The sequence below is a fragment of the Lepidochelys kempii genome, chromosome 27 (genome assembly GCF_965140285.1).
Source record: "Lepidochelys kempii isolate rLepKem1 chromosome 27, rLepKem1.hap1, whole genome shotgun sequence".
Taxonomy (NCBI): Eukaryota; Metazoa; Chordata; order Testudines; family Cheloniidae; genus Lepidochelys; species Lepidochelys kempii.
The window spans coordinates 5,200,940-5,228,661 of record NC_136406.1 but is presented as its reverse complement, the minus strand read 5'-3'; the positions used below and the strand labels follow the sequence as shown (position 1 = coordinate 5,228,661).

General features: G+C 45.5%; 1 protein-coding gene across 3 annotated transcripts in view; it reads right to left on the bottom strand.

Annotated features, from left to right (window-relative positions):
• Positions 1 to 27,722, bottom strand: part of NSF (N-ethylmaleimide sensitive factor, vesicle fusing ATPase) — a 187,067-nt gene that overhangs the window by 85,484 nt on the left and 73,861 nt on the right. For all 3 annotated transcript variants that reach the window (XM_073325854.2, XM_073325855.2, XM_073325853.2), the window contains exon 9: positions 2,742 to 2,941. In XM_073325854.2, coding sequence (XP_073181955.1) covers positions 2,742 to 2,941 — 200 coding nt within the window. The remainder of the gene's footprint in view (positions 1 to 2,741; positions 2,942 to 27,722) is intronic.

Here is a 27,722-nt window from a genome sequence, read left to right as displayed (position 1 = left end):
ACAAAACAGTCATGAAAAATATGATGCAAAACCAGTATAAAAAACCCCACAAGAATACTTCCAAATGCTCCCACATTTACCAGGAGGCTGCCAATAACATCCTAACCGAGCATGACCACAAAACCTGGGACAGAGAAGGTTCCTTTATTTGTCCAAGATGGCTACCACTACTCCAGTTGGAGTTCTAATATTGGAGGAGGGCTATCTAACCCAACCTACACTAGCATCTCCTCTCACCATAGGATCTAAGTGTTGTCAGCAGTTAACAGATTGGGCGACCGCAACACCTGGTTGAAAAGGGATCCTGGCAGCTCTGGTTAGCACCACTGACCGTGCCATTGACTGTCCGATTGGCGGCACCGTGCAGCAGGGCTAAGGCAGGCTCCCTGCTAGCCTCCACACCGTGTGGCTCCCAGGAAGCAGCCGGCACGTCCCCCCCTCCGGCTCCTAAGCGTAGGGGCAGCCAGGGGTCTCCACATGCCTGCACCCCTGCCCCATCCCTGATCCCCTTCCCGCCCTCCGAACCCCTCAGTGCCAGCCCAGAGCACCCTCCTGTACCCCAACCCGCTCATCCCCAGTCCCACCCCAGAGCCCGCACACCTAGCCAGAGCCCTCACCTCCCTTGCACCCCAATTTCCTGCCCCAGCCCCCTCCCACACACTGAACCCCTCATTTCTGGCCCGACCCCAGAACTTGCACCCCCAGCCCATAGCCCACACCACCTCCCACACCCCAACCCTCTGCCTCAGCCCAGAGCCCCCTCCCATACTCCAAACCCCTCGGCTCCATTCCCCAAGCCTGGTGCCCCCTCCTGCACACCACAGCCCTCATCCCTGGCACCAGCCCAGAGCCCACACCCGCAGCCAGAGCCCTCACCTCAGCCAGTGAGTGAGGGTGGGGAGAGCGAGCGACAGAGGGAGGGGGGATGGAGTGAATGGGAGGCAGGGCCTCGGAAGAGGGGCGGGGCAAGGGTGTTCGGTTTTGTGCGAATAGAAAGTTGGCAACCCTACTTACAGCTCAAATCATGACTCAGTACATAAGTGAAACTGCAGTACTTTTAGGGTACACATGTAGCCTGGAAGGGACAGAATGGGGATAGTTTTATTGTTAATAGGGGAAACTATTGGCGTTCAGATTCACAAAGTGACTCCCGGAAGTAATAACACCAAATGCTGATCAGTGCGTCACTCTCTCAATGCACGGGGCAATAATCTTCCAATTAGTCCTAGATTCCAAGGCCAGAAGCGACCATTATGGTTATCCAGTCTGACCTGCACAGCACACACTATAGAAAGTCCAAAAAATAATTCCTAAAACAGATCTTTTAGACAAACATCCAATCTTGATTTCAAACCAATCAGTGATGGAAAATCCATCATGACCCTTGGTAAGTTGTTCCGTTGATTAATTACACTCACTTCAAAAAATTATGCCTTATTTCCACTCTGAATTTGTCTAGCTTTCCAGCCATTAGATCATGTTATATCTTTCTCTGATAGACCGAAGAGTCCATTGCCATATATTTGTTCCCCATGTAGATACTTACAGACTGTAATCAAATCATCCCTTAACCTTCTCTTTGTTAAACAGGTTGAGCTCCTTGAGTCTATCACTGTAAGGCAGATTTTCTAATCCTTTAATCGTTTTCATGACTCTTCTCTGACTGTATCTCCAATTTATCAACATCCTTCTTGAATCATGGACACTGGAACTGGACACAGGATTCCAGCAGTGGTCACATCAGTGCCACATACAGAGGTAAAAAGAAAAGGAGTACTTGTGGCACCTTAGAGACTAACCAATTTATTTGAGTATAAGCTTTCGTGAGCTACAGCTCACTTCATCGGATGCAAGATAAAATAACCTCTCTGCTCCTCCCTGAGATTCGGCTTCACACTGGGAGCTCATGTTCAACTGAATGTCTCCCATGACCCCCAAATCTTTTTCAGAATCATTGTTTCCCAGGACAGAGTCTCCCATCCTGTAAGTAAAGCCTACATTCTTTGTTCCAACTGCAGAAATTTACATTTCTATTAAAACACGTTGTGAGCTTCCACAAGCTAACCAAGCAACCCAGATTGCTCTGTATCAGTGACCTGCCCCTTAATTATACATCACTCCCTCAATTTGTGTCACCTGCAAACTTTATCGGTGATGATTTTATGTTTTCTTCCATGTTATTAATAAAAATGATAAAATAGCCAAGAACCAATCCGTGGGAGGGGGGGAAAGGGGGGGCACTAGAAACACTCCCGTTCGATGATCATTCTGTGTTTGCAACGACATTTTGAGACCTATCAGTTAGCCAACTTTTAATCCATTTCATGTGTGCCGTGTTAATTTTATATCTTTGTAGTATATTAATCAAAATGTCATGCAGTACCAAGTCAAATGCCTTACAAAAGTTCAAGTATATTACGTTAACACTATTAACTTTATCAACCAAACTTGTTATCTCATCAGAAAAAGAAATCAAGTTAGTTTAACAGGATTTATTTTTCATAAATCCATGTTGATTGGCATTAATTATATTACCCTCCTTTAGTTCTCTATTAATCAAGCCCCTTATCAACTGCTCCATTATCTTAGCTGTTTATCCTTTTTAAATACTGGCACAACATTAGCTTTCCTCCAGTCTTCTGGAACTTCCCTGGTGTTCCAAGACTTATTGAAAAGTAAACCTTCCGTCATTCTTCATACCTAGGCATATTGACCTTGCTACTTATTTATTATTGTATTACCCTCCTTTGCTCCTCTTCTGCATCAGCAAAGAGCTTGCGGATGTTGGCCTCAGACTCTCCTACATATTTGTTGAGGATTTCTGGACCATTGACCACCTTTGGCTCTCTGGCATTCAGCATCTTGCCAATCTGTCTAGCCATCAGTGTTTTACCACAGCCTGGCGGTCCATATAACAGGATGCCTTTCACGTGCTTGCAGCCTAGAAAAAAAGGAAACATAAGAAGCAAAGTAACTGAAAGATATAAAAAAGTACCTGTTAATGGGAAACAGAAGGTTTTGTGTGAGCCTGTGCAGGTTAAATAGGAGCAGGGAGAAGAGAAAACGTGCTGCTAAAATGGCTCCTGTACCTGACACACTGGGCCTTTCCTTGTTCTCATTCTGGAAACTCTTTTAATAGATTAATATATTTTTAAGGTCGGTAGAGACCATTAAATCATCTAGCCTGACTTCCTGCATAATGCAGGCCAGAGAATTTCACACAGTGATGTGAACTTTTGGTTGAGTTAGAGCTTATTTTTTCCCCTTGATTTAAAGACTTCAGGTGATGGAGAATCCAACACGTCCCAGGAGAACTTGTTCTAGTGGTTATTCTCTTAATTTTTAGTTTGAATTTGTCCACCTTTAGATTTCAGCCTTTGTGTGCTAGATTTAATCTTCTTTTTGATGAATTGGTGAGCTTCTTAAAATTTCTCTAACTGTAAGGCATGTTACTCAAATGAGTTCAGTTTACCATGTGATCCTGATTGCTTGTACAACTGACTTATTTACCAGTCGACCAGTTCATGTCATCTGTAAACTTTACTAGCAATGATTTGATATTTTCACACTATGCATAATTAGACTGTGGAACACATTGCCACAAGATATCACTCAGGCCAAGAATTTGGTAAGATTCAAAAGAGGGGTTGGCCATTTCTATGGATACCAACACTATCCAGTGTTATAGTTAATACAGTAATTTCTGGAAGGAATATAAAACTTATGCTTCAGAGCTCAAGCCCTCTTTTAGCTGTTAGGTTTAGGCAGATTATCCTACATCTACATACCCCAGGGTTTCTTGCACCTTCCTCTGAAGCATCTGGTGCAGGCGACATTCTGAGTCAAGGCACTAGACTAGATGGTCCACGGGTCTGATCCAGTCTGACTATCCCTATGTTCTTTCACTTCATTGATAAAGATATTTAACAGCATTGGGCCAAGAGTACATCCATCCACGACCCCAGTAGAAACAGCACTGGATCCCCATCTAGTATGACTGCCTACATAGCACAGGCCAGAGAATTTCACACAGTGACTCCTACATCAAGCCCAGAACTTATGGGGGACTTAGAATAGAGTTTAGAAAGCCATCCAATCCTGATTCTAAGTTTTTAAGTGATGGCAAATCTATCACTCTGTGCTACGCATCTGAAGGTAGTAGGTTCTAACTAGCTAATGACCCATATGAGAGAAAAATATGTATGCAATAAAATACAGTGATGATCGGTGGCAGTATAAATCCTAAGACAGGTAAATAAAACTAGGCATCTGGTTAAAATGAAACTATACATTTATATATACAAATATGGAAAGCTTAAAAGTAAAAATAGATGAACTAGAGTGCCTTGCAATGGAAGACCATATCATATCTCTTATGGAAAGATGGCAGAATTTAAAAAAAATGTCTGTTGGATACTGTAATCCCTGGCTATAGACTAGGCTGAAGAAGTGGGGGAGTAATGGTGGGTTGAAAAAGATTCTACAGAACAGTGAGATAAACATTCTGAGTGGTGAGACCCACCCAACTAAACCAGGACAAATACAAACACCAAGTTGCAAAAATATTCATCAGGCTATACATACCACCTCAAAACAAAGAAAAGGAAATTGACTGCAAAATGTCAAGAGAGATCAAATAGGCAGCACAGTCTAAGAAAATGATGATAATGGAGTTTAACTACCCCCAGATAAACTGGTCAACTGGCACAATGGAACAAAGCTGAAAGAAGCAACAATGTGAAACTTTAAAAGCTTGCTTAGAACAGCTAGCTCTAGAGCACACAAGGGAAGAGGCTTAAACAACACACACAAGTTACTACAAGAATTAACTGTAGCTGAGCCACTAAGTAATAGCAACCACAACAGAATCAGGTTCAGCATATGCAAGGATGTCTTAAGCCAGGGGCAAACTGGCCATGTGTCCAGGGTCCCCTGCAGAAAGAGGACCACAGCAGTGATGTGGGAAAAAATATTTTATGCAGGCTCTGATGAATACTGAGTCCGAAGCGCTTCAGGAAATTGAATTTGCAGATGTGATTTGTGACTTTGCTGCTTGCAAATCTAGAAAGTGATGCTTTTAAACCAGCAATATATATATACATTCTTTTCTGTTACAACTATGTTGTGTTTTGGTTCACAATAAAATTTTAAAGACAATAATTACTGTTTATTTCCTACTGTAATATAATAGGGGCGCCAAATTTACACTGCATCCAGGGGCCTGCAAAGTTATTAAGATGGCCCTGCCTAGGGAGATGCGATATACCATAAACTGATTGACCCTGAACATTAAAAAGGAAGATTTCATTACATTAGGCGGCTTCTCAAAAAGGCCCTAAAGGAAGAAGTAAAATCCTTAGATGTAGCATGGCTGCAACTTATGAAAACACGAACAATCTTAGCAGCACAGATATAGCTGAATAAAATTGGTACCAGACAGGCAAGATATAAACCAAAGTAGCTTATCCAGCAAGAGATCTTTCAAAGTGAGCAATTTTAACCTAGCAACACAACTGAGTGTCTTTTTGTCAGCCAAGAAAACTGAACTACTACAGGATCAATAGGAAAAATTAACCAAACCCCACTATGAACACAACACAGGACTATTTATTGAATACATACAAATGCATTTAATGCAACATTTATGGATGAGATTTTACATCACGAGCAAGTTCCAAGACTTTCCACAGTAATCCTAAACCAGCACTCCAACAAAGATGCAGGATTTTAGGGGCTCAGATGACATGGTGATGCATTCAGTGTCAAACACAAAAATCTTAGCCCTGGTCTATACTACGAGTTTAGGTCGATTTTAGCAGCATTAGATCGATTTAACCCTGCACCCGTCCACATGACGAAGCCATTTTTGTCGACTTAAAGAGCTCTTAAAATTGATTTCTGTACTCCTCCCCAACAAGGGGATTAGCGATGAAATCAACATCGCCAGGTCAAATTTGGGGTAGTGTGGACGCAATTAGACGGTATTGGCCTCCGGGAGCTATCCCAGAGTGCTCCATTGTGTCTGCTCTGGACAGCACTTTCAACTCAGATGCGCTAGCCAGGTACACAGGAAAAGCACCAGGAACTTCTGAATTTCATTTCCTGTTTGGCCAGCGTGGCGAGGACATCAGCAGAGGTGACTATCCAGAGCTCATCAGCACAGGTGACCATGCAGTCCCAGAACTGCAAAAGAGCTCCAGCATGGACCGAATGGGAGGTACTGGATCTGATAGCTGTGTGGGGAGACGAATACGTGCTATCAGAACTCCGTGCTAAAAGACGAAATGCCAAAATATTTGAAAAAATCTCCAAGGGCATGAAGGACAGAGGCTATAACAGGGACCTGCAGCAGTGCCATGTGAAACTTAAGGACCTCAGACAAGCCTACCAAAAATCCGAAGAGGCAAACGGCCGCTCCGGGTCAGACCCCCAGACATGCTGCTTCTATGATGAGCTGCATGCAATTCTAGGGGGTGCCCCTACCACTACCTCACCCGTTTCTGGGGAGGGCAGCCTTATTCCCTCCTCCATGGTAGGACACTTAACGACGCCAGGCCAGTAGCACATAGTCTGGAATCACTGCATAAGAAAGCATGGCAGTGTATGTCCCAGTGTTTGCTGGCATTCAAGCAACATCTGTTCTTTATCTCTCTGTGTTATCCTCAGGAGAGTGATATCGTTCATAGTCACCTGGTTGAAATAGGGGAATTTTATTAAGGGGACATTCAGAGGTGGCCGTTCCTGCTGGGCTGTTTGCCTGTCGCTGAAAACAAATCATCCCCGCTATTAGCCACGCGATGGGGGGAGGGGTGAAGCGATTATCCCAGAGAATTGGGCGCAGGAGGGGGGGCACGACCTTGTACCAACAGCACATGTGCTATGTAATGTTAACAGCTTGGTTCACTGTGAAAGAGTCTACCCATTGTTCTCTAAAACGTGTCTTTTTAAATACTACTCTCCCTTTTTTTCCCACCTGCAGCTGCAAATGTTTCAACGCTCCCCCTATCATCTCCGTCCCACAGGCTAGCGCAGATAAGGTGGTGAACAAAACCACACTCGAGATGAAATGTTCTCTGAGCTCATGCAGTCCTCCTGCACTGAAAGAGCTCAGCAGAATGAGTGGAGGCAAGCAATGTCAGAGTCCAGGAAAGCACAAAATGAACGCGTGGACAGGAGGGGGAGCAAGAGGAGCGGTGGTGGGATCAAGATGATAGGTGGTGGCAGCGTGATGAGAGGAGGCAGGATGCAATGCTGAGGCTACTGGAGGATCAACTGATATGCTCCAGCGTATGGTTGAGCTGCAGAAAGGCAGCAGGAGCGCAGACCGCTGCTGCAGCCCCTGTGTAACTGTCCGCCCTCCTCCCCAAGTTCTATAGCCTCCTCACCCAGATGCCCAAGAATGTGGTGGGGGGGGGAGAAGAGAGCCTGCAGGCACCCAACCACTCCACCTCAGAGGACTGCCCAAGCAACAGAAGGCTGGAATTCAATAAGTTTTGAAGTGCAGTGTGGCCTTGTCCTTCCCTCCTCCCGTCATCCACCACCCCACCCGGTGCTTCCCTCCTCCCCCACCCCTCTCGGGCTACCTTGGCAGTTTTCCCTCTATTTGTGTGACGAATGAATAAAGAATGCATGAATTTGAAACAACAATGATTTTATTGCCTCTGCAAGCGGTGATCGCAGGGGGGAGGGCGGTTGGCTTACAGGGAAGTAGAGAGAACCAAGGGGGCAGGTTTTCATCAAGGAGAAACAAACAGAACTGTCACACAGTACCCTCGCCAGTCATGAAACTGGTTTTCAAAGCTTCTCTGATGCGCAGCACTTCCTGCTGGGCTCTTCTAACCGCCCTGGTGTCTGGCTGCACGAAATCAGCGGTCAGGCGATTTGCCTCAACCTCCCACCCCGCCATAAACGTCTCCCCCTTACTCTCACAGAGACTGTGGAGCGCACAGCTAGCAGCAATAACAGTGGGAATTTTGGTTGCGCTGAGGTCTAACCAAGTCAGTAAACTGTGCCAGCACGCTTTTAAACGTCCAAAGGCACGTTCTACCGCCATTCTGCACTTCCTCAGCCTAGAGTTGAACAGCTCCTGACTCCTGTCCAGGCTGCCTGTGTATGGCTTCATGAGCCAGGGCATTAAGGGGTAGGCTGGGTCCCCAGGGATAACTATAGGCATTTCAACATTCCCAACGGTTATTTTCTGGTCTGGAAAGTAAGCCCCTTCCTGCAGCTGCTCAAACAGACCAGAGTCCCTGAAGATGCGAGTGTCATGTACCTTTCCCAGCCATCCCACGTTGATGCTGGTGAAACTTCCCTTGTGATCCACCAGTGCTTGCAGCACCATTGAAAAGTACCCATTGTGGTTCATGTAATGGCTGCCCTGCTGGTCCGGTGCCAAGATAGGGATATGCGTTCCGTCTACAGCCCCACCACAGTTAGGGAATCCCATTGCAGCAAAGCCATCCACAATGACCTGCACGGTTCCCAGAGTCACTATCCTTGATAGCAACAGCTCAGTGATTGCGTTGGCTACTTGGATCACAGCAGCCCACACAGTAGATTTGCCTACTCCAAATTGATTCCCAACTGACAGGTAGCTGTCTGGCGTTGCAAGCTTCCAGCGGGCTATCACCACTCGCTTGTGAACTGTAAGGGCTGCTCTCATTTTGGTATTCCTGCACTTCAGGGCAGGGGAAAGCAAGTCACAAAGTTCCATGAAAGTGCCCCTACACATGCGAAAGTTTCGCAGCCACTGGGAATCATCCCAGACTTACAACACTATGTGGTCCCACCAGTCTGTGCTTGATTCCCGGGCCCAGAATCGGCATTCCACAGCATGAGCCTGCCCCATTGCCACCAGGATGTCCAAACTGCCGGGGCCCATACTTTGAGAGAAGTCTGTGTCCATGTCCTCATCACTCTCATCACCACGCTGCCGCCGCCTCCTCGCCTGCTTCTGCAGGTTTTGGTTCTGCACCTACTGCAGGATAATGCGCAAGATGTTTACAATGCTCATAACTCCTGCGGTGATCTGAGCGGGCTCCATGCTTGCTGTGGTACAGCGTCTGCAGGAGAGCAGAGTTGCAGCGGAAGCAGCGGCTGACAATGGATGCCACAAGAATAGATATTTATTGAGAATGATGAGAGGACCCGCGAGGTGGATTCATGAGAGCAGGAGAGCAGAGTGGCAGCAGAAGTGGGAGCCCATGACAGCCAACATGGAGAAATTCGCTATCGAGACACAAGCAGGAGAGCAGAGTGACAGCGGAAGCGGTGGTTCGATGATGACGGTGAGCAGTCCTACTGCACCATCTGCTGAAAGCAGTATGGTGTCCATACGGAAAAAAGGAGCGAAACGATTGTCTGCCGTTGCTTTCACGGAGGGAGGGGCGTCTGATGACATGTACCCAAAACCACCCGTGACAATGTTTTTGCCCCATCAGGTATTGGGAGCTTAACCCAGAATTCCAATGGGCAGCGGAGACTGAAGGAACTGTGGGATAGCTACCCACAGTGCAACACTCCAAAAGTCGATGCTAGCCACGGTACTGTGGACGCACTCCGCCGACGTAATGGTCTTAGTGAGGACACACAATCAACTGTATAAAATCGCTTCCTAAAAAATCGACTTCTATAAATTCGACCTAGTTTCGTAGTGTAGACATACCCTTAGCTATTCCACTGTAATTGAAAATTAAGCCTACAGCAGCTCCATCATACGCAGCCCTGTGAAAAATACACGTTCTAGTGTTTGCTGCAAGAGCCCTAATTTTCAACTGATGACGACAAACAGGGGAGCAAACAAAGACACACAAATGGATTTAAAACAGCAGAATGCAACTTTATTAACTGTAATATTAAAGACAGGGACTGACGCGCTCCAAACAACCAGACATTCAGTAGCTCCAGCAAAGGGTTAAATGTCAAGGTTCCTTTCCCACTCTGAACCCTAGAGTACAGATGTGGGGACCCGCATGAAAGACCCCCTAAGCTTATTCTTACCAGCTTAGGTTAAAAACTTCCCCAAGGTACGAACTTTGCCTTGTCCTTGAACCCTCTGCTGCCACCACCAAGCATGTTAAAGAACAAGGGAAGAGCTCACTGGGAGACGCCTTCCTTGGCTAAACCCCTGCCATGCAATTTGTGATTTAGTCCACTACTGAATTTCACCACCCTCCCCATGTGAGGGAGAATGAGGCTCAAACAATCGGGTGCTCAGGATGTGCAGACTTAAAACTGCCTCTCACCTCACAGGCTAACAGAATCCCTTACAGTCCCTCACCCACACTTGGACACCAGCTGCATTTGACATGTATTGCTCCCCACACCTTCCCTACCTTTCTCTGTCCTGAAAACAGTACTCCTGTCTCATCCTTATTATCCCCATCCACCAGGTCTCCAGGACCCTCGGGATATGTCGACACAGCAACGAGACTCCCACAGCTGGCCCAGGTCAGCCGACTCAGGCTCAAGCTGCAGGGCTGTTTCATTGCTGTGTCGACTTTCGGGCTTGGGCGGAAGCCTGATCTCTGGGAGCCTCTCATGTCTCAGGGTCCTAGAGCCTGGAAGTCGACACAGCAACGAAACAGCCCCAGAAGCCTGACTCAGCTGCCAAGGGCCAGCGACGGGTGTCTAGTTGCTGTGTAGACAGACACTCAGAGGAAAGAGGAAAAAAACCACCGGACACCTTGCCAATCTTGCCTTGCAGAAGAAAGTTCTTTCTGGACCCCATAAGACAATTGGGTTAGACTGACAGCAAGCACGGAATCCCAGCTATGACATCCCCACCACCTATAGGCAGGGAAGCTTTCAGCAGCGAGAATGGCTGCTGTGAGCTTGGGAATGCTTGAACACATGGATTCACTGGAGACAGCTCCACTCCATGAGCCACATCCCCCACTCACTCATGATCCCACACATACATTCTGGGCCAGGAGAGAGTAAATGGGGCGGGGGGGGGGGGAGGATCGACTGATGCTGGAAATCTAACCTTGATGAATGAACTAAGTTAATTTGCTTTGTATGCCCAGTGGAAAATTGGGAGACCAAAACTACTTCGGAAAATTGGTACTGATATATTTGAACACATTTCGGAACTATGTTTGATTCACAGTAGATTAGATCAGTCTAAAAACATATTTAGAAACCTTTGAGTGTTTAATTGTTCTATGGAGAAAAAGCCATTAGTCATTGGAACCAGTTCAGTGCCAGATATAGCTAACTACATAGATCATGTTTATTTTCAGAGATTAGTTTCCTTTTATCCATGTTGACTTTCTGCTTTACTATTAGATTATTTTTTCCTAGTGTAAACCCCATATTAAAACTCTTGCAGCATTTAATATACTGGTTAATAGAGAAGTACGGTGGTCATCTTTTTAAGGTGCCAAACTGGCGCACACAGGATCTGAGTTCAATTTCTAGTGCTGCCACAAACTGAGCAATCTTGGGCAAATTATGTTAATTTCAATTTGAATAAATGAGCATAGCAAGGCATTGTCATTGATCTGTGTTAGTTTGTTTCCCCACTGTGTTTTTCTTGCTGCTGTCTTATGTTTTCATGTTGTGCCTCTATAACACATTCAGTGAATAAAAAATTCTGCAGCTTCAAAAGAGAAGAATACCAAAACGAAGAGTATCCAGCCCTCTCAAGCAACCTCAGAAAACTACAGTTCAATTTGTTACGCATCGCAACAAAACAAAATTTCTGGGCTGAGAACAATGAAACTGTTTTGCCACAACAAAGATGTTATCAAGGAAGCTGGGTTCACAAAAATTTGTTACTCAACTTTCAGATATTCAGAAGTCAAAAACAAAACAAAACACTGGTTAGCAAAGACCATTTTACACAGGAACTAGCAAGGCAATGATAAATTAGAAGTGATTCCTGTCCAATTAGCGTCAGGAGAGGAACTGTTAATACATTTGTGGGAGAATATGATCTCCTGTGTAGCCAAGAAGTGTGGGGCAGGATTTGTATGATGAATGATGCTTCGAAAGAGAATCCCAAGCACACTTAGATGGCTCCACTGTGCTCAGAGTTGACGAAGGCAAACAAAAGGCTACTGGCAAGTCAGGGCACATGTTCACAAACAGATTTGAGAGTTTCTTCCAACAGCTGTATTGAACGCAATGTAGCACACCTGCAAAAAGGGGCAGGATGAGAGGAGACAAGCTTCTCAGACTGGCCAAGTTCCTTCTCTTCGGACCAATTCAGTTTCTGTAAGATTGTCATTTGACGTGCTTTTTGTAGAGCTTTTAGGGACATCTGGAGTTTTGAGCTCAGTCCCACCTATCATCATCATACTTGCTACAAACCTGTCACATGCTTTTAGATAAGGGTTGATGATTTCTCTTCTGCAGCTACAAGGAAGGGAAACCTCTTGTTCCCCATGAAATGTACACATAAGGGCTCATTTCACCTCACCCTTTGTGACAGGGATAATGGCATGGGGGATTGGGGGGAGGAGAGATACACCAAAAAGGAATTTTACTTGCCTGTAGCTGGAGTTCTGAGAAAATACTGCAAAGGCTATTCTCTATGGAAAACCAAGAGCCAAAACCTACCCAGAGACTCCAACAGGTTTGTAGGAGTTAGTTTGGGGTGGCAGGATATCCTTTAATCAGAGAGCTGCTCAGCAAGGGGTGTCGTGTTGAAGTATTTTCCCCCCCTTTCTAAGCAACCACAGACAGTTCACTTTTCATAAGACTCATCTGACATTGGTTAAATCAGGAAAATAAGATCAGAGCTCCTGAGCAGCCACTTGGCAGCATTAGTTTAGTCATGTGGGATTTATAGGCATGCCTCCCATGTAAAGGGCCAACAGCACAGAGAGCAGTTCAGAGGGAAAAGGTGAAGTCTCTAGGCACAGGGATGGCCCATGGGATGTTATTTATATTTTCGTGGCATCTAGGTACTCCAGTCAAGGACCAGGGTCCCTTTATGCTAGGCTCTGTTCAAACACACACACCAAAAAGACAGTCCCTGCCCCAAAGAGCTGAAAATCTAAGTATACAACAAGAGATAACAGATAGATATGGACAGACTGGGGAGCACAAGGAAACAATAAAAGACAATGCTGGTCAGCATGATAGGCCATGGTCTCAGCACACCAGCTGCCTAGCTACTGTCAAGCTTCACATCACGGACCATGGACACTCACCACTACTGCAGAGTGGAAGTCTTTAAGGAGGTGACAGGTTCCAATACACAATACTCCATCTCGGGACAACTAGAAAGCTATCCATTGAGCATTATGAGCACAGGACCAGGAAGTACTTAGTCCCGCCTTGAGTGAGGGGACTGAACTAGATGACCTCTCAAGGTCCCTTCCAGTTCTATGATTCTAAGCGTTGGAGTCCCAGCTCCAACACTAACTCCTTCTGTGGCCTTGGCAAGTGATTCACATTTCTGCCTCTGCTTTCGCCATCTGACAATTGAGGACATTACTATTCATCTGCACTTCACAGGGATGTTTGTGTTGCTGAATTGCACCGTGAGAGTGCTAAATTATCTCCCTATTAAGCGAGAACATTTCTTCTGGAAGCCAAAGCAATGAATTCCTTCCAAACAGAAATCCTACACGCTGTTACAATCAGAAGATTTTCTTGCACAACTAGAGCTACACCTAGCCAAAATTTAAAAACATTTAAAACAAACAGGCCCTGGTTAAAATAGACAGGTGATGACAGACTACAAATGTTATGTCTTAAATCACAACTCAGTTCCACAACAAAGCAGGAGTTTTGATTAAGTTTTATCTCCATTTTGCAATTTATCCAGATCAGACCAATGTGGCTAAATGTCAAGCAGATCTTATAAACTCAATTTCTTCTCTGACCAAGCATTTCTAACTGGTTAGGCTTAGCATCAGGACTACCGCTAAATGTAAGGTCATTCATGTCATGGATACTGGATTATCATGCTATGCCATGGGGAACGGCAAAGCAGGAGGGGAAAAATAGGAAACTACACAGATAATGAAGTTGGGGGAAACTGATGACGAAAATCCAAAAAGACAATGGCAGAGCAGCCACTAGCCGTCACCTTCAGCCCCCAACTAAAACCCCTCCAACGCATTATTAAGGATCTACAACCTATCCTAAAGGATGACCCAACACTCTCACAAATCTTGGGAGACAGGCCAGTCCTTGCCTACAGACAGCCCCGCAACCTGAAGCAAATACTCACCAACAACCACATACCACACAACAGAACCACTAACCCAGGAACTTACCCTTGCAACAAAGCCCGTTGCCAATTGTGCCCACATATCTATTCAGGGGACACCATCATAGGGCCTAATAACATCAGCCACATTATCAGAGGCTCGTATACCTGCACATCCACCAATGTGATATATGCCATCATGTGCCAGCAATGCCCCTCTGCCATGTACATTGGTCAAACTGGACAGTCTCTACGTAAAAGAATAAATGGACACAAATCAGATGTCAAGAATTATAACATTCATAAACCAGTCGGAGAACACTTCAATCTCTCTGGTCACACAATCAGACATGAAGGTCACTATCTTAAAACAAAAAAACTTCAAATCCAGACTCCAGCGAGAAACTGCTGAATTGGAATTCATTTGCAAATTGGATACTATTAATTTAGGCTTAAATAGAGACTGGGAGTGGCTAAGTCATTATGCAAGGTAGCCTATTTCCTCTTGTTTTTTCCTACCCCCCCCCCCCCCCGATGTTCTGGTTTAACTTGGAGAGTGGTCAGTTTGGATGAGCTATTACCAGCAGGAGAGTGAGTTTGTGTGTGTATGGGGGTGGGGGGGATGTGAGAAAACCTGGATTTGTGCTGGAAATGGCCCACCTTAATTATGCACATTGTAGGGAGAATGGTCACTTTGGATGAGCTATTACCAGCAGGATAGTGAGTTTGTGTGTGTGGTTTTTGGGAGGGGGGTGAGAGAACCTGGATTTGTGCAGGAAATGGCCCAACTTTATTATCATGCACATTGTGTAAAGAGTTGTCACTTTGGATGGGCTATCACCAGCAGGAGAGTGAATTTGTGTGGGGGGGTGGAGGGTGAGAAAACCTGGATTTGTGCTGGAAATGGCCCACCTGATGATCACTTTAGATAAGCTATTACCAGCAGGACAGTGGGGTGGGAGGTGGTATTTTTTCATATTCTCTGTGTATAAATAAAGTCTGCTGCAGTTTCCACGGCATGCATCCGATGAAGTGAGCTGTAGCTCACGAAAGCTCATGCTCAAATAAATTGGTTAGTCTCTAAGGTGCCACAAGTACTCCTTTTCTTTTTGCGAATACAGATTAACACGGCTGTTACTCTGAAACCTGTAATGGCACTGTGATAGAAATCATAAATGGAGACTCGAGCCAGAATGACATTTAGCCAAAATGAGACTAAGTTTAATAACATGTATTTCTCTCTCTTAATAATAAAATTGCCTTAGCGGGTCAGGGGCCTTCCTACCTAGTGGCGTAATTCCTCCCTGAATTAAAATCAAAGAATTCTGGTATGAGGTTACCACTCAGGTGCACCAATGTGAAATGGACATCTGCACACAATGTACCGGTCTTGTGTACAGTGGGGGAAAGATGATATATATATTAATCTTCAAGCAGGTTAGTGTATGATTAGGGTTCCAAGACTTTACCTGCCAGACAGAAAAGATTTTCCATTAACACACAGAAAAGTCCCCCTCCTCTCCCACGTAAGCCTTCCATTATTCCTGCCTAGATCCACTGCCTCCAGTTGACCGCTATGTAATATTTAAGTGCTACTGACATGAAGTTAAACTGAAGGGATTTGCTCCTGTTTCTTCCTCAGAAAGTAGGCGCATGCATGGGTCTAGATCTTAAGCAGCCAGCAGAGGTTTTAATTTAAATGGACCCTGCAGAACGGACTGTTTGACAAAACAAATCACATATTTCTCCAAACAGTTCTTATTAGGCCTTTGTTAATTTTCTCCCTCCCTTCCCCATTATCCACTACATGGCCATGATTTTTTTTTAAATGCATGTATATTCCGTACAGAAGGCACTAACTAGATTTATGGCAATGACAGAACATTTATCAGTTTTCTTCTGATGGAATGTGATAAAACTGAAAATAAATCAGCCCCAAGTATGAGCTCCCAAAACACACACAGTGCCTTTGGCTACACGATCAAAACACATCACCCCAAATGGGACTGTGATAGCAAATGAAACAGCCTAATTTCAGGCTTTTAACAATCATTGCATCATCAAGAGATAGAGACTGCCCTCATCTTAACAGTTTAATAATAAAAATGCAGCCAGATAGCTAAATTAAGATTAAAATAATATCACTGGATGGCTTCCAGATCACTGGGTCTTACATTTATCTGTACAGTTCATACCTCACCTGGATGTTAACACCAGGGCCTTCCCCAGCAATTTTCTGCAGTCTTTAGAATGAAGCTAGGTGCTTGTTTAGTCTAAACCGCAGTGTCTATAAATAGGATGCACACTTTTTAAAAAGATGAACACAAATGTATTACAAAACAAATACTGATATCAAGGAGCCACCAGGTGCTCAGGACATCATCGATGTAACAGGGCCACTGGCTGGCCACACAAATCAGCCAAGTGTCCCTTTGGGGGAAAAGGAACAGTCCTTCAATCATTACAGCTTCTGACAGCACAAGAACCCTCCTCAGTTCAAAAGAAGTGGGTATATGCTCCTTTTCCCCCACCTAACTGGGGCTGAAGTCAGGAGTCGCCCCCTAAAGGACACTAAAGAGCAGTTCCTCTTCTCTTCTCAGAAGTCCTTCTCTCCCCTCTCTTCTGGAAGCCTTTATTTCCTTTTACAGCTTTCCCCACTTAAGAAGCAAAGCTGTCTGTTCCACTCCCAGCATCTTAGCAAGGAATTGCTATCAGCTCTTCCGTCCAGATCTGATAGTGCAGACAACTTCAGCGCTACCTTCCTCTCTTCTACCTAGTGAAGTGGTTTAGCCCTTTCTTAGCTCACCCAGGGATGTGGCACACGCATCTAACAACACAGGACTTCTACTGAGGTGATCATATCATCAGCTTAGCTTTGCTTTGGTTAATGTTTACCTCCCAAGTAAATAAATCTTGGCTGTCACTTTAATACATGTTTTAAGGCCGTCTAAGAAAGAGATGACTGAGGATTAGAGGATAAGTTACTTACCACGGTCTCATGAAATCCGAAATCTACAGCTAAGTGCAAGACCAAGTAACTTGCAATCCAGCCAGAAGAATGTTGGTTTTTTTTAGATTTTTTTTAAGTAAATTTTTTTAAGTTTTTTGGTGTAAGAAACATGTCTTATCTATGCTCCATAAAACGTAAAGCAAATTTACAGCAATATGTTTGTTAATATTAAAGCTAGTAACAGAGCTAGAACAGAGCCATGGATTCCGGACTTCCAATTCACTGCTCTAACCACTAGCCACATTACCTTCAGAAAAGGAAGGTCTCAATCTCTCACAATGCTGCTCTGGTGCCACTTAAAATGGAGCTGTAGACAAGACTGATTCAGTATCAATGATTACAGGTTTCAGAGGGGCAGCCGCGTTAGTCTGTATCAGCAAAAACAACGAGGAGGACTTGTGGCACCTTAGAGACTAACAAATTTATTTGGGCATAAACTTTTGTGGGCTAAAACCCACTTCATCAGATGCATGGAGTGGAAAATACAGTAGGAAGATATAACTCCCACCTTTTCATGTACTGTTTGTGGCAAATTGCCGGTACGATTATGATGGGTCCCGCGCTTCCTCTTCTTGGGGGGAGGGGGGATTCAGGGCGCAGTTTCCTACCCCTGAACTAGGGTATCTACTGTCCCACTAGCAACCCAGAGAAGGGTAGTGGAGAGGGAGGGACCCAGGCCCGCCTTCTACTCCAGGTCCCAGCCCAGGGGCCCTAGGGATAGTGGTAAACCACTTGAACTACTGCTTCCTTCCCCTGGGCTACTTACCTCTCCTGCTCTTCAGCTTGTGGGGCTTCCTGCCCTCTCTCTCTGCACAAGCCGGGTGTCTCTTTACCTAGGGTCTTGGTCTTCTAGCCCCTTCTAGCCCCACTCCTTCAAACTGCTCTCTGCTCCAACTCCTTCCCCTGGCTGATGGAAGCAGGGGGTTTTTATCAGGTGGCTAGCTTCAGGTGCTCTAATTGGCTTCAGGTGCTTTTAATTAATCTATTAAAACCTTTCTTCCCTCTACAGGGAATAAGGCTTCTCCTCATCCTGGGACTTACCTATCTCTCCTATATCACTCTCCTGATGCCTTCTGGCCATGCTGTATCACATATCTTGCCCCCCTGCTCAACAACATAGGGTTGGGTTACTTGGGACAAGAGGCTTTCATGACAAGCCATCTGCGATGCTGTCTTGGCTTCTGGCCCTATGCTTTACTCGGAAATGAAAGGATTGCAGAGATAGGAACCATCTAGTCACTCTTGCATTCTTCTTCTTGTTTCTGTGCATCCACTGGAGCGGGGCATGGTCTGTCACCAGGTTAAATCGCCGCCCCAGTAGGTAAGTAGCGGAGAGTTTCCATGGTCCATTTTATTGTCTGACATTCCTTTTCAACAATGGAGTACTTTTGTTCCCTGGGGAAGGGCTTCTGGCTGAGATACAGGATCGGGTGTTCCTCCTCCCCTACCATTTGCGAAAGGACGGCTCCTAGCCCTACTTACGGCTCCTAGCCCTACTTCTGAGACATCTGTTTGTAGGACAAGTTCTTTCTTGAAGTCTGGGGCTATGACTACTGGATGGCAGCAAAGGGCTGTCCTTAAATCTGCAAATGCTCCTTCTGCTGCATCAGATCATTTTACTATCTCGGGGCCCCAAGCCTTTATCAGGTCTGTCAATGGCCCTGCTCTTGTGGCAAAATGAGGGATGAATCTCCAATAGTACCCTACTCACCCGAGAAATGCTCTGACCTGCTTTTTATGGACTGGCCGAGGCCAATCTTGCATTGCCTCCACTTTGTTCCATTGGGGTTTTACCAAGCCTCTCCCTACTACATACCCGAGGTATCTGGTCTCAGCTAGTCCTATCATGCACTTGAGAAGGTTGGCAGCGAGGCCAGCCTTCCGCAGGGCGTCTAGTACCGCTTCTACTTTCCCTAGGTGTGTTTCCCAGCCAGGGCTATGGATGACTATATCGTCGAAATAGGCGGGGGCATACTTGGCATGGGGTTGCAGCAATTTATTCATAAGTCGTGGGAATGTTGCAGGGGCCCCATGGAATCCGAAAGAGAGGACAGTGTATTGGAACAGGCCATCAGGTGTAGAGAAAGCAGTCTTCTCCTTGGCGTTCTTGGCCAGGGGAATTTACCAATATCTTTTGGTCAGGTCCAGAGTGGTAGGTATCGGGCCTTGCCTAACTGATCAACTAGCTTGTCGACACATGGTATCGGATAGGCATCGAATTGGGATACTTCATTCAACTTCCGGAATTAGTTGCAAAACCTCAGAGTGCCGTCAGGCTTGGGTACTAGGACAATAGGGCTGGACCACTGGGTTGTGGGATTCTTCAATAACCCCAAGGTCCAACATCTTCTTCATCTCCTCTCTTTTAGCTTCCGGTATCCGGTACGATCTTATCGTCACCCTTATTCCGGGCCTGGTGACGATATGATGTTGGACCAGTGCCGTATGGCCCGGCTTTGTACAGAACACATCTTGGTTCCGTTGGATCATATCAATGACCTCTGTTTGTTGTTCTGGGACTAACTCGGGGGATATCCTCACCTGCTCCTGTGGGTCGTCCGTCTGAGGTTGAGCTCTCTGAATGACCAGGCACATCTCTCAGTCACGCCAGAGCTTCAGTAAGTTTACTTGGTAGATCTGCTCTGGTCTTCGGCGGTCTGGTTGTCTGACCTTATAGTCCACTTCCCCAGTGGCTTCCACTATCTCATATGGCCCATGCCAGCTGGCCAGGAGTTTGCTTTCTGCTGTCGGCACCAGCACCATCACCCGTTCTCCCAGCTGAAACTTCCATACTTTCGCCCAGAAGTTATAATATGTCCGCTGGGTCTCTTGTGCTTTTTCCAAATGTTCTCATACTACAGGGGTTACTCGAGCTATTCGCTCTCTCATCTGTGTCATGTGTTCAATGACATTCTTTCCTGGGTTGGGTTGTTCTTCCCAGTCCCCGTTGGTGATATCTAATATTCCGCATGGGTGGCATCCATATAGCAGCTCAAAAGGGAGAGAAACCGGTGGATGCCTGGGGGACTTCCTGTATTGCAAACATTAGGTATGGTAGAAGGGTATCCCAGTCTTTTCTGTCCTGTGCTACCACCTTCCGGATCATACCTTTAAGGGTGTGGTTAAACCACTCGACCAGTCCATCTGTTTGTGGATGGTAGACTGAGGTTCGTATGGCATGGATGCGGAGCAGGGTACATAAGTCCTTCATTAATTTCAAAATGAAAGGGGTTCCTTGGTCAGTCAGGATCTCCTTAGGGATGCCCACTCTGGCAAAAACTGAAGTAGTTCTTTTGCTATCGCCTTGGATGTGGGGTTCCTTAAAGGAATGGCTTCTGGATACCATGTGGCATAGTCAAGGATGACTAGTCTCTAAGGTGCCACTAGTACTCCTTTTCTTTTTGCTAATACGTTTCGGTGGCTCCGTGCTGATCTTTCCAGCGGGCCCACTAGGTCCATGGCTATTCTTTTGAAAGGCACTTCAATAAAAGGCAAAGGTACTAATGGGGCCCGCAAGTGAGGTCAGGGGCTATGCAACTGGCATTCCGGGCAGGAGGTACAATAGCGTTGGACCTTCGCGCATATTCCTGGCCAATAAAATCTTCTTAGAACTCAAGTGTCTTGTCTACTCCTAGATGACCCACAAATAAATGACTATGAGCTAACTAGTACTGCCCTTGTGTGTTTCCGTGGGACTAAGAGCTGCTCTACTTCTTCCCCTCGAATTTGCACTATTCGGTACAACAGATCACGTTTGATCACATAATACGGCCTTGGGTCTTTCCTTCCACGGGTACACCATTTACTTTCACTACCTCCTCCCTCACATTCACATATACCGGGTCATTGGCTTGGTCCTGCCCGAAATTCTCACATGCGGTACTACTTGACCTAACTCCATGGGACCTATTTTTTCTCCGCCCTTTGGGTTGCCCCTACTCGGGCTAGGAACCGCCTCTGAGTCCTCACAGGCCTGAATTATCTCCTGGCCTCCTGAACAGGTTCGCTTACCAACAAGGGAGGCTTGCTGGTTCTGTGCTAGAATCCTGGTCCCTAGCCTTTTATCTGCCCTCTTTTCCCGCCTAGACTTTCGGGGTTTCCCAGGGGATGAAAATAGCTCTGGGGCAAATTCAGCAAAAATTGGAGTGAGGCTATCTGTAGGTGCCTCTCTCTCAGCCCGGGGGTTGCTACCCTGGCTCTACTGGGGGGAGTAAGTTCACAAACCCGGGGAAGTCCCTACCAATTAAGACAGGGTAGGGGAGCCTAGGAACCACTCAGTTACCCTGGTAGTGTTTCCCTGGATCTCAATCCGTACTGGGATTGTAGGGTAGAAATTTATGGTGCCATGAAAGCACGTTACCTCCGTGGTTTTGGCCCAGGTTAGTTGGTCTTGCCCCACCAACTTCCCCAAAACCAGTGTGACAGCACTCCTGGAATCTACTAATGCTTTGGTCGCAATACCATTTATCTTTACTGACCTTGTATACCCCTGTGAGGTCATTGCGACCCCTACCAGGCCGATTAGGCCACATTGTTCCCCAGGATCCCTCAGATTGCACTGCACAGGCTCTTCCCTATTGGGGCACTGGGCTGCTATATGCCCCAATTCCCCACACTCGTAACACCAACCCCTTATCCTGGTTGCCGCCCTCTGCCTGGGGCTATTTGGTCGCCCCCCCCCCCCCCCGCCCTCTCTTCCCAATCCCCCAGGTCCCTTCTTGGCCTGGGGCCATTCCTCAGTGTCTTTCCTCCCAGTTATGGTTCTTCTGTAGTTCTCGACAATCCGGGGCCTTGGGTTTGAGGCGGTCTTCTTGGTTTGCTGTGTCTCACTCCCTGGGGTCTGGAACAGTTCACTGGCTGCCAGCTGTCTTTGCACAAGGGAGACCAACTCATCATAGGTAGAGGGGTCATTCTGGCCAACCCAAGCCCGAAGGCCTGGTGGTAGCCCCCTCATATACCGGTTCAGTACCAGGAGCTCCATCATTTTTTCAGAGCTGAAGGCCTCAGGGGGCAGCCATTTCCGGGTCAGGTAGATCAGGTTAAACAGTTGTGATCGGGGTGTCTTGCCCTCTGTATACTGCCATTCATGAAACCTCTGGGCTCTCAACGCCGTGGTTACTCCGGATCTGGCCAGGATCTCTGCCTTCAGCTGGGGGTAATCCTCCGCAGTCTCTGCAGCCATATCCTAAACGACCTTCTGGGCCTCTCCACACAGGAACGGGGCGAGGATACCAGACCACTGATCTCGGGGACAGGCCTCCCGCAGGGCTGTTATCTCAAATGCCTCTACATCATCCTCCCGTGTCATTTTCTGTAGGCAGTGGCTGGCCTGTATAGTCCGGGTTCCGTCACAATTGTGGTTCCGCTCCATAAGGGCCTTCATCTGGTTTGCCAGCTCTTGTAGCAGCGCTCAGTCCTCAGCAGCCTGATTCATCAACAGTTGATTAGTCTCCTGCTGCACCCGAGTCGCTTCCTGTTGGGCAGCTGCTTGGATTCGGGTAGCTTCCTGCTGGGCCGCAGTGGCTTGTATTAGAGCCTTGACCACATCGTCCATCTTGGGGACAGGATGGTTTTGGTTAACCATGGTTTAAGTCCTCAGCGCAGAGATCCCACTGCTCACACCACGTGTTGCAAATTGCCGGTATGATTATCATGGGTTCCGCGCTTCCTCTTCTTGGGGGGCGTTCAGGGCGCAGTTTCCTACCCCTGAACTAGGATATCTACTGTCCCACTAGTAACCCAGAGAAGGGTAGTGGAGAGGGCGGGACCCGGGCCCGCCCTCTACTCCAGTTCCCAGCCCAGGAGTCCTAGGGACAGTGGTAAACCACTTGAACTAGTGCTTCCTTCCTCTGGGCTACTTACCTCTCCTGCTCTTCAGCTTGTGGGGCTTCCTGCCCTCTCTCTCTGCACAAGCCGGGTGTCTCTTTACTTAGGGTCTTGGTCTTTTAGCCAGCCACGGCACTTCTCCAAACTCTCCTCTACCTCAACTCCTTCAAACTGCTCCAACTCCTTCCCCTAGCTAATTGAAGCAGGGGGGTTTTAATCAGTTGACTCGCTTCAGGTGCTCTAATTGGCTTCAGGTGCTTTTAATTAATCTATAGAAACCTTTCTTCCCTCTACAGGGAATAAGGCTTCTCCTCATCCTGGGACTTACACATCTCTCCTATACTACTCTCCTGATGCCTTCTGGCCCTGCTGTATCACATGTTATATATATCTTCCTACTGTATTTTCCACCCCATGCAGCTGATGAAGTGGGTTTTAGTCCACGAAAGCTTATGCCCAAAATGATTATAGGAAAGCTCTACTCTCAAAGATCATGGGAAAGCCATCAGATTGCTGAATGGAGGCTCACAACTAAAAGATGAATAAAATAACACGTTACAATATGAGAAGTTGCATCAGTCATTTACATAACCATTAATGCTTCTGAACTATTTACCAATGATACACACAAAAGACTAAGTCATCTTTACTGCTACATGACCCTAGTTATCAGTGAAGGTTATGAGGTAGTTTCAGGTCTTCAATCTCACTACAGAAGATACTAAGTGATCCCCTGCACACAGACATACACAGGGAGTGTTAGGTATCCAGTGCGTGCAAAGCCTATCATGATTGCTCCAGATAGCTTAGATTTAAAAGTCAACCTTTCAAATCAATCCAGGCTATCTTCAAAACCAACTTCCCACAGCACTTCATATCAATAGGACAGCATTTTATTGGCGAGTGGGGTAGGAAATGGAGAAGAGGAGACCAAAGTCACACTTCTATCTATCCAATTGTGCACATTCTATGGTTTTTCACTCTAATTTCATTTTCAGCATCCCCTTCTAGAGCCGATATAAGGACCAAGCACTTGTTTCTCAGTTTGTTTTCCTCCTAGTGTTCTTCTCTGATCTCATTATCAGCTTTGCTGTTGTCAAAGTTTGTATCTAAGCTACTGTTGAAGGTCCTTCGTCTCTGGCCACTACTTTGATTGAACTAGAATGTTTAAGTTTTTGCCACAAACTCTAATGATTCCAGAGAGTTCCCTGATAACCCTATGGATTCTCTTACTCCTTCCAGTGTTTCCATTCTTCTTAAGATGGCCGTGAGTCCTTTCAGTAACTATGGTCTTGGTTTCACAAACACGGGCTTAAACTGCACTCAGAAAGCTCACAGTGTCTTCAATGGAAACTACTTGTGCACATACACAAACATAGTTTTGCCCACTGATTATTTTAATTAAAAATAAGATGTGAACATGCGCAGATGGTGCAGGAAAGGAGAAACACGAAGGGCAGTAAATAAGATAGGAGTTTGGACACAGAGTGCCTTTCTCAAAATCCATATCATACTGTGGCAGAGTAACCACACGCAAGCCATCGGAACAAAGAGCAATCAGGTCCAGGTCTTAAGGACTCTTGTTGGGCTTTTGTTTACCTGTAGGCTGTTTGGGCTCTGCTTGCAGCAATGAAAGGCTCCCTGGAGAAGCTCAGAAAACCAGCAGGAGGCTGAACTAGACAAGCATTTCTTTGTCGGGCTCTTGCCTGGAGATTCATTCACAGATTCCAAGGCCAGAAGGAACCATTACAATCATCTAACTCCTGCATAACACAGGCTGTAGAACTGTCCTGAAATAATTCCTGTTTGAATTACAGCATTTTTAGAGGCATTCTTCTTTTTTCCTAGCATAGCGACTTATTTATGGTAGAATAATTTTAAACAGTTTTACAGGCATTCTGTTTCTGGATCATTTGTAAATTGCAGGAAATAAACACTTCAGCACAGAATTGTTGTAGCCTTTGGATGGCTAATTTACCCTGCTCTACACATCTCTGCAAATATAATGAATGTTATATAAAAATCTAATACGAACACATAGCATTTCGCACAATGGTGTCCTGGTTCATGACTGAGGCTCCCAGGCGGTACCACAATACAAATAATGAAGCTACAGGCTAATGTAGAACTTTGCCTATCTGAAATTGTCCTACCGCCCAATATATTCTGAATTAGATTACTTCCTCCACTGTGCATTTGCACTGAAAAGTTCCCCATTTACCCCAATAAATTCCATATCCCTTGGTCTATCCAGATACGTATTGCATTTTGTTTTGGGAAGTGATCATGTGTGCTTGTTTAACTCAGACTGTTAGGTAGTAACCAAAGAACTATTTCAGCACTGGTGTTCTTAATTCCAATCAATCTATGGCAAATGTTTGTCTGTTAAGATTTCATATCACATTCACCAGGCAGTTCTGAAGTCAGTGCAGTGCCTGTGTGCTCTGTAGATTTAACTAACTAATATTGACTTATATGCTTCACTTCCAGAACATTCTTTGATTGTTATGGGAATCTCACACAGTTACAAGGAATTTATATTTTATTTTATGCTGCAAAGGGTCTAGATAGCATCTATATAGTTACAGGGCTGCAAATGGCATATTTATTGCATTTTGCATATAAGGCATAATCTGTGAGTACTTTGCAGAAAACAGGAAAGGGTAAGTTTTGCAGCTCCAGACAGTGAGCAATTGTTTTCTTTTCTTTCCTAATAAATTATATGCAGACCTGAACAGATGTCACACTGGCATTTGAGATCTGAAATATAGTTGAAGAGCAAGTTATGACTAATGCAGGAAAAAAATGTCAGAAAGCATTTTTTCAAATTTCAGATAAGCTTTTTAGCCCTAGGGTTCATCATAGAGAGAAGGGGAGTTCCGCTGGGTGTCTTAACATCCACTTACCTGTGAAATGCCTCTTTGAATAGTCTGTGGATAAACTTGCGTTAGTAACTATATTTATTTATTTACTTATTTAAGACCTGGCAATCCCTTTAACGCACTGCCTCCCAAAATACTATTGCTCTTTCAGAGCCTTATCATTTTATTAATATAAATTCACTTAATATAAGAAGAAAAGGAAAGATCTGAACACTACACATTATGCATACAGGCACTTCAGTCTCTGGATATAGCAGCAAGGTTTCTGACCTCTTCCAAATGTACTGATGCCCATGAAAGGGTTACATTTGTGAAGCTAGCTGCTCCATGTAGTTGCTAAGTAACAGTGTCTTGCTCTCAGGGTACTCTCAGCCAATGAGAATATTCTGGTAATATAATCCTATCTTGGTGTTCCACTGGTGTGCGATCATTCAATATCCAGCTGGGGGAGGTATGTGGGTGGAGTTGTACTGGAACCAAGATGAAACTTTCCAGTTTACCTCTGCAGTTTCTGTTAAACTCAGCTGAATTCATCTTTCAAATGCTATGGGTTAAGGGACTTTGAATCTCTGGTGTGAAGATGATGCACTCTAGTCATTTCAAAAAGTAAAAGTTTAAGGTGATGAATGCCAGAGTCCATAATTTTTTTCTGTTCCATTAAAAGCCTAACCTTTATTCATTGAACAGCTGCATAAATGCATGTCTGTATCACAATGGAGGCAAAGAGGAGAGTTATATTTACCTGATTAGGTTTCTTTGCTTTCCACTCTCTAGAACACTGGTCATAGTTACATAAATGGAAGAGCTAAATGTTAGTAGTACCAAGCGCTTTTGGCATCTCAGTAACCATTCCTGGACCTGGATTTCAAGCAATGGACATGCCATGAAAGGAACTGACCACAACATCATCAGAAAGTGCTCCATAGTAAAATCTCACCGAGTCTTCAGCAGTACAGAAGCACCAGTAAACTCAGATCACAGACTAGCTGTCACTCAGTTCTCACTGCATCTCCCAACTCCTCAAAAGCCAGACAGTACAGTGTCCAGCAACTTTCCAATGGCTCTGCTGAAGCTGTGAAATACACATAGGCTATCAAAGATCACATACCTAACCTTAGTATCCTCTTGGATGATGTGGCAATCACCTGGAGTGGTATACATAATGCTATATCACACACCATCACTTGAAACAATCAGCTTCAGACAATGACACAAGAAACCTTGGCTTTCTGAAGAGGCCTTTGATAATTAAGCAAAAAAGGCAGAAGCACAGAATCAGGGAGACGTCAAATAACAAAGGTTAACCAGCATTTTCTGGGCCATTGCAAAACAGGACCATGAGATCTACACCAACTCTCTGGCCAACAAAGCAGAGGACAGCCTAAAGCACAACAATCTGCATTTCGCCTATAGAGCTATCACACTCCTGGCTGGCAGCCATAAACAGTCTTCTAATATCCCCATGAAACCACATGGCTCTCATTGCTCATCAACAGATGAAGTCCTGGACAGATGGAAAACAAATTTTGAAACACCCTTGCTGATGGCTGATCAGAGCTACATGACCCAGGGACAAATGCTGATCTTCTCTCACTCAAAGTACGGAAGGCCATCCAAAAATTTACAGAATGGACATGCTGCTGGACCTGATGGTATTCCACTCCAGCTGCTCAAAGATGCCTTATAACCAGGGAGCATTGGTCTCCATCAACTCTTTTTAAAAGTGTGATCATTAGGCAGAGTACCCACAGAATGGAAAGACGGCAGTCTGTTTGTCCAAGGATCTCACACCAAGTGTGGCAGCCACAAGCTGATGTCACTGACATCAGTCCCTGGA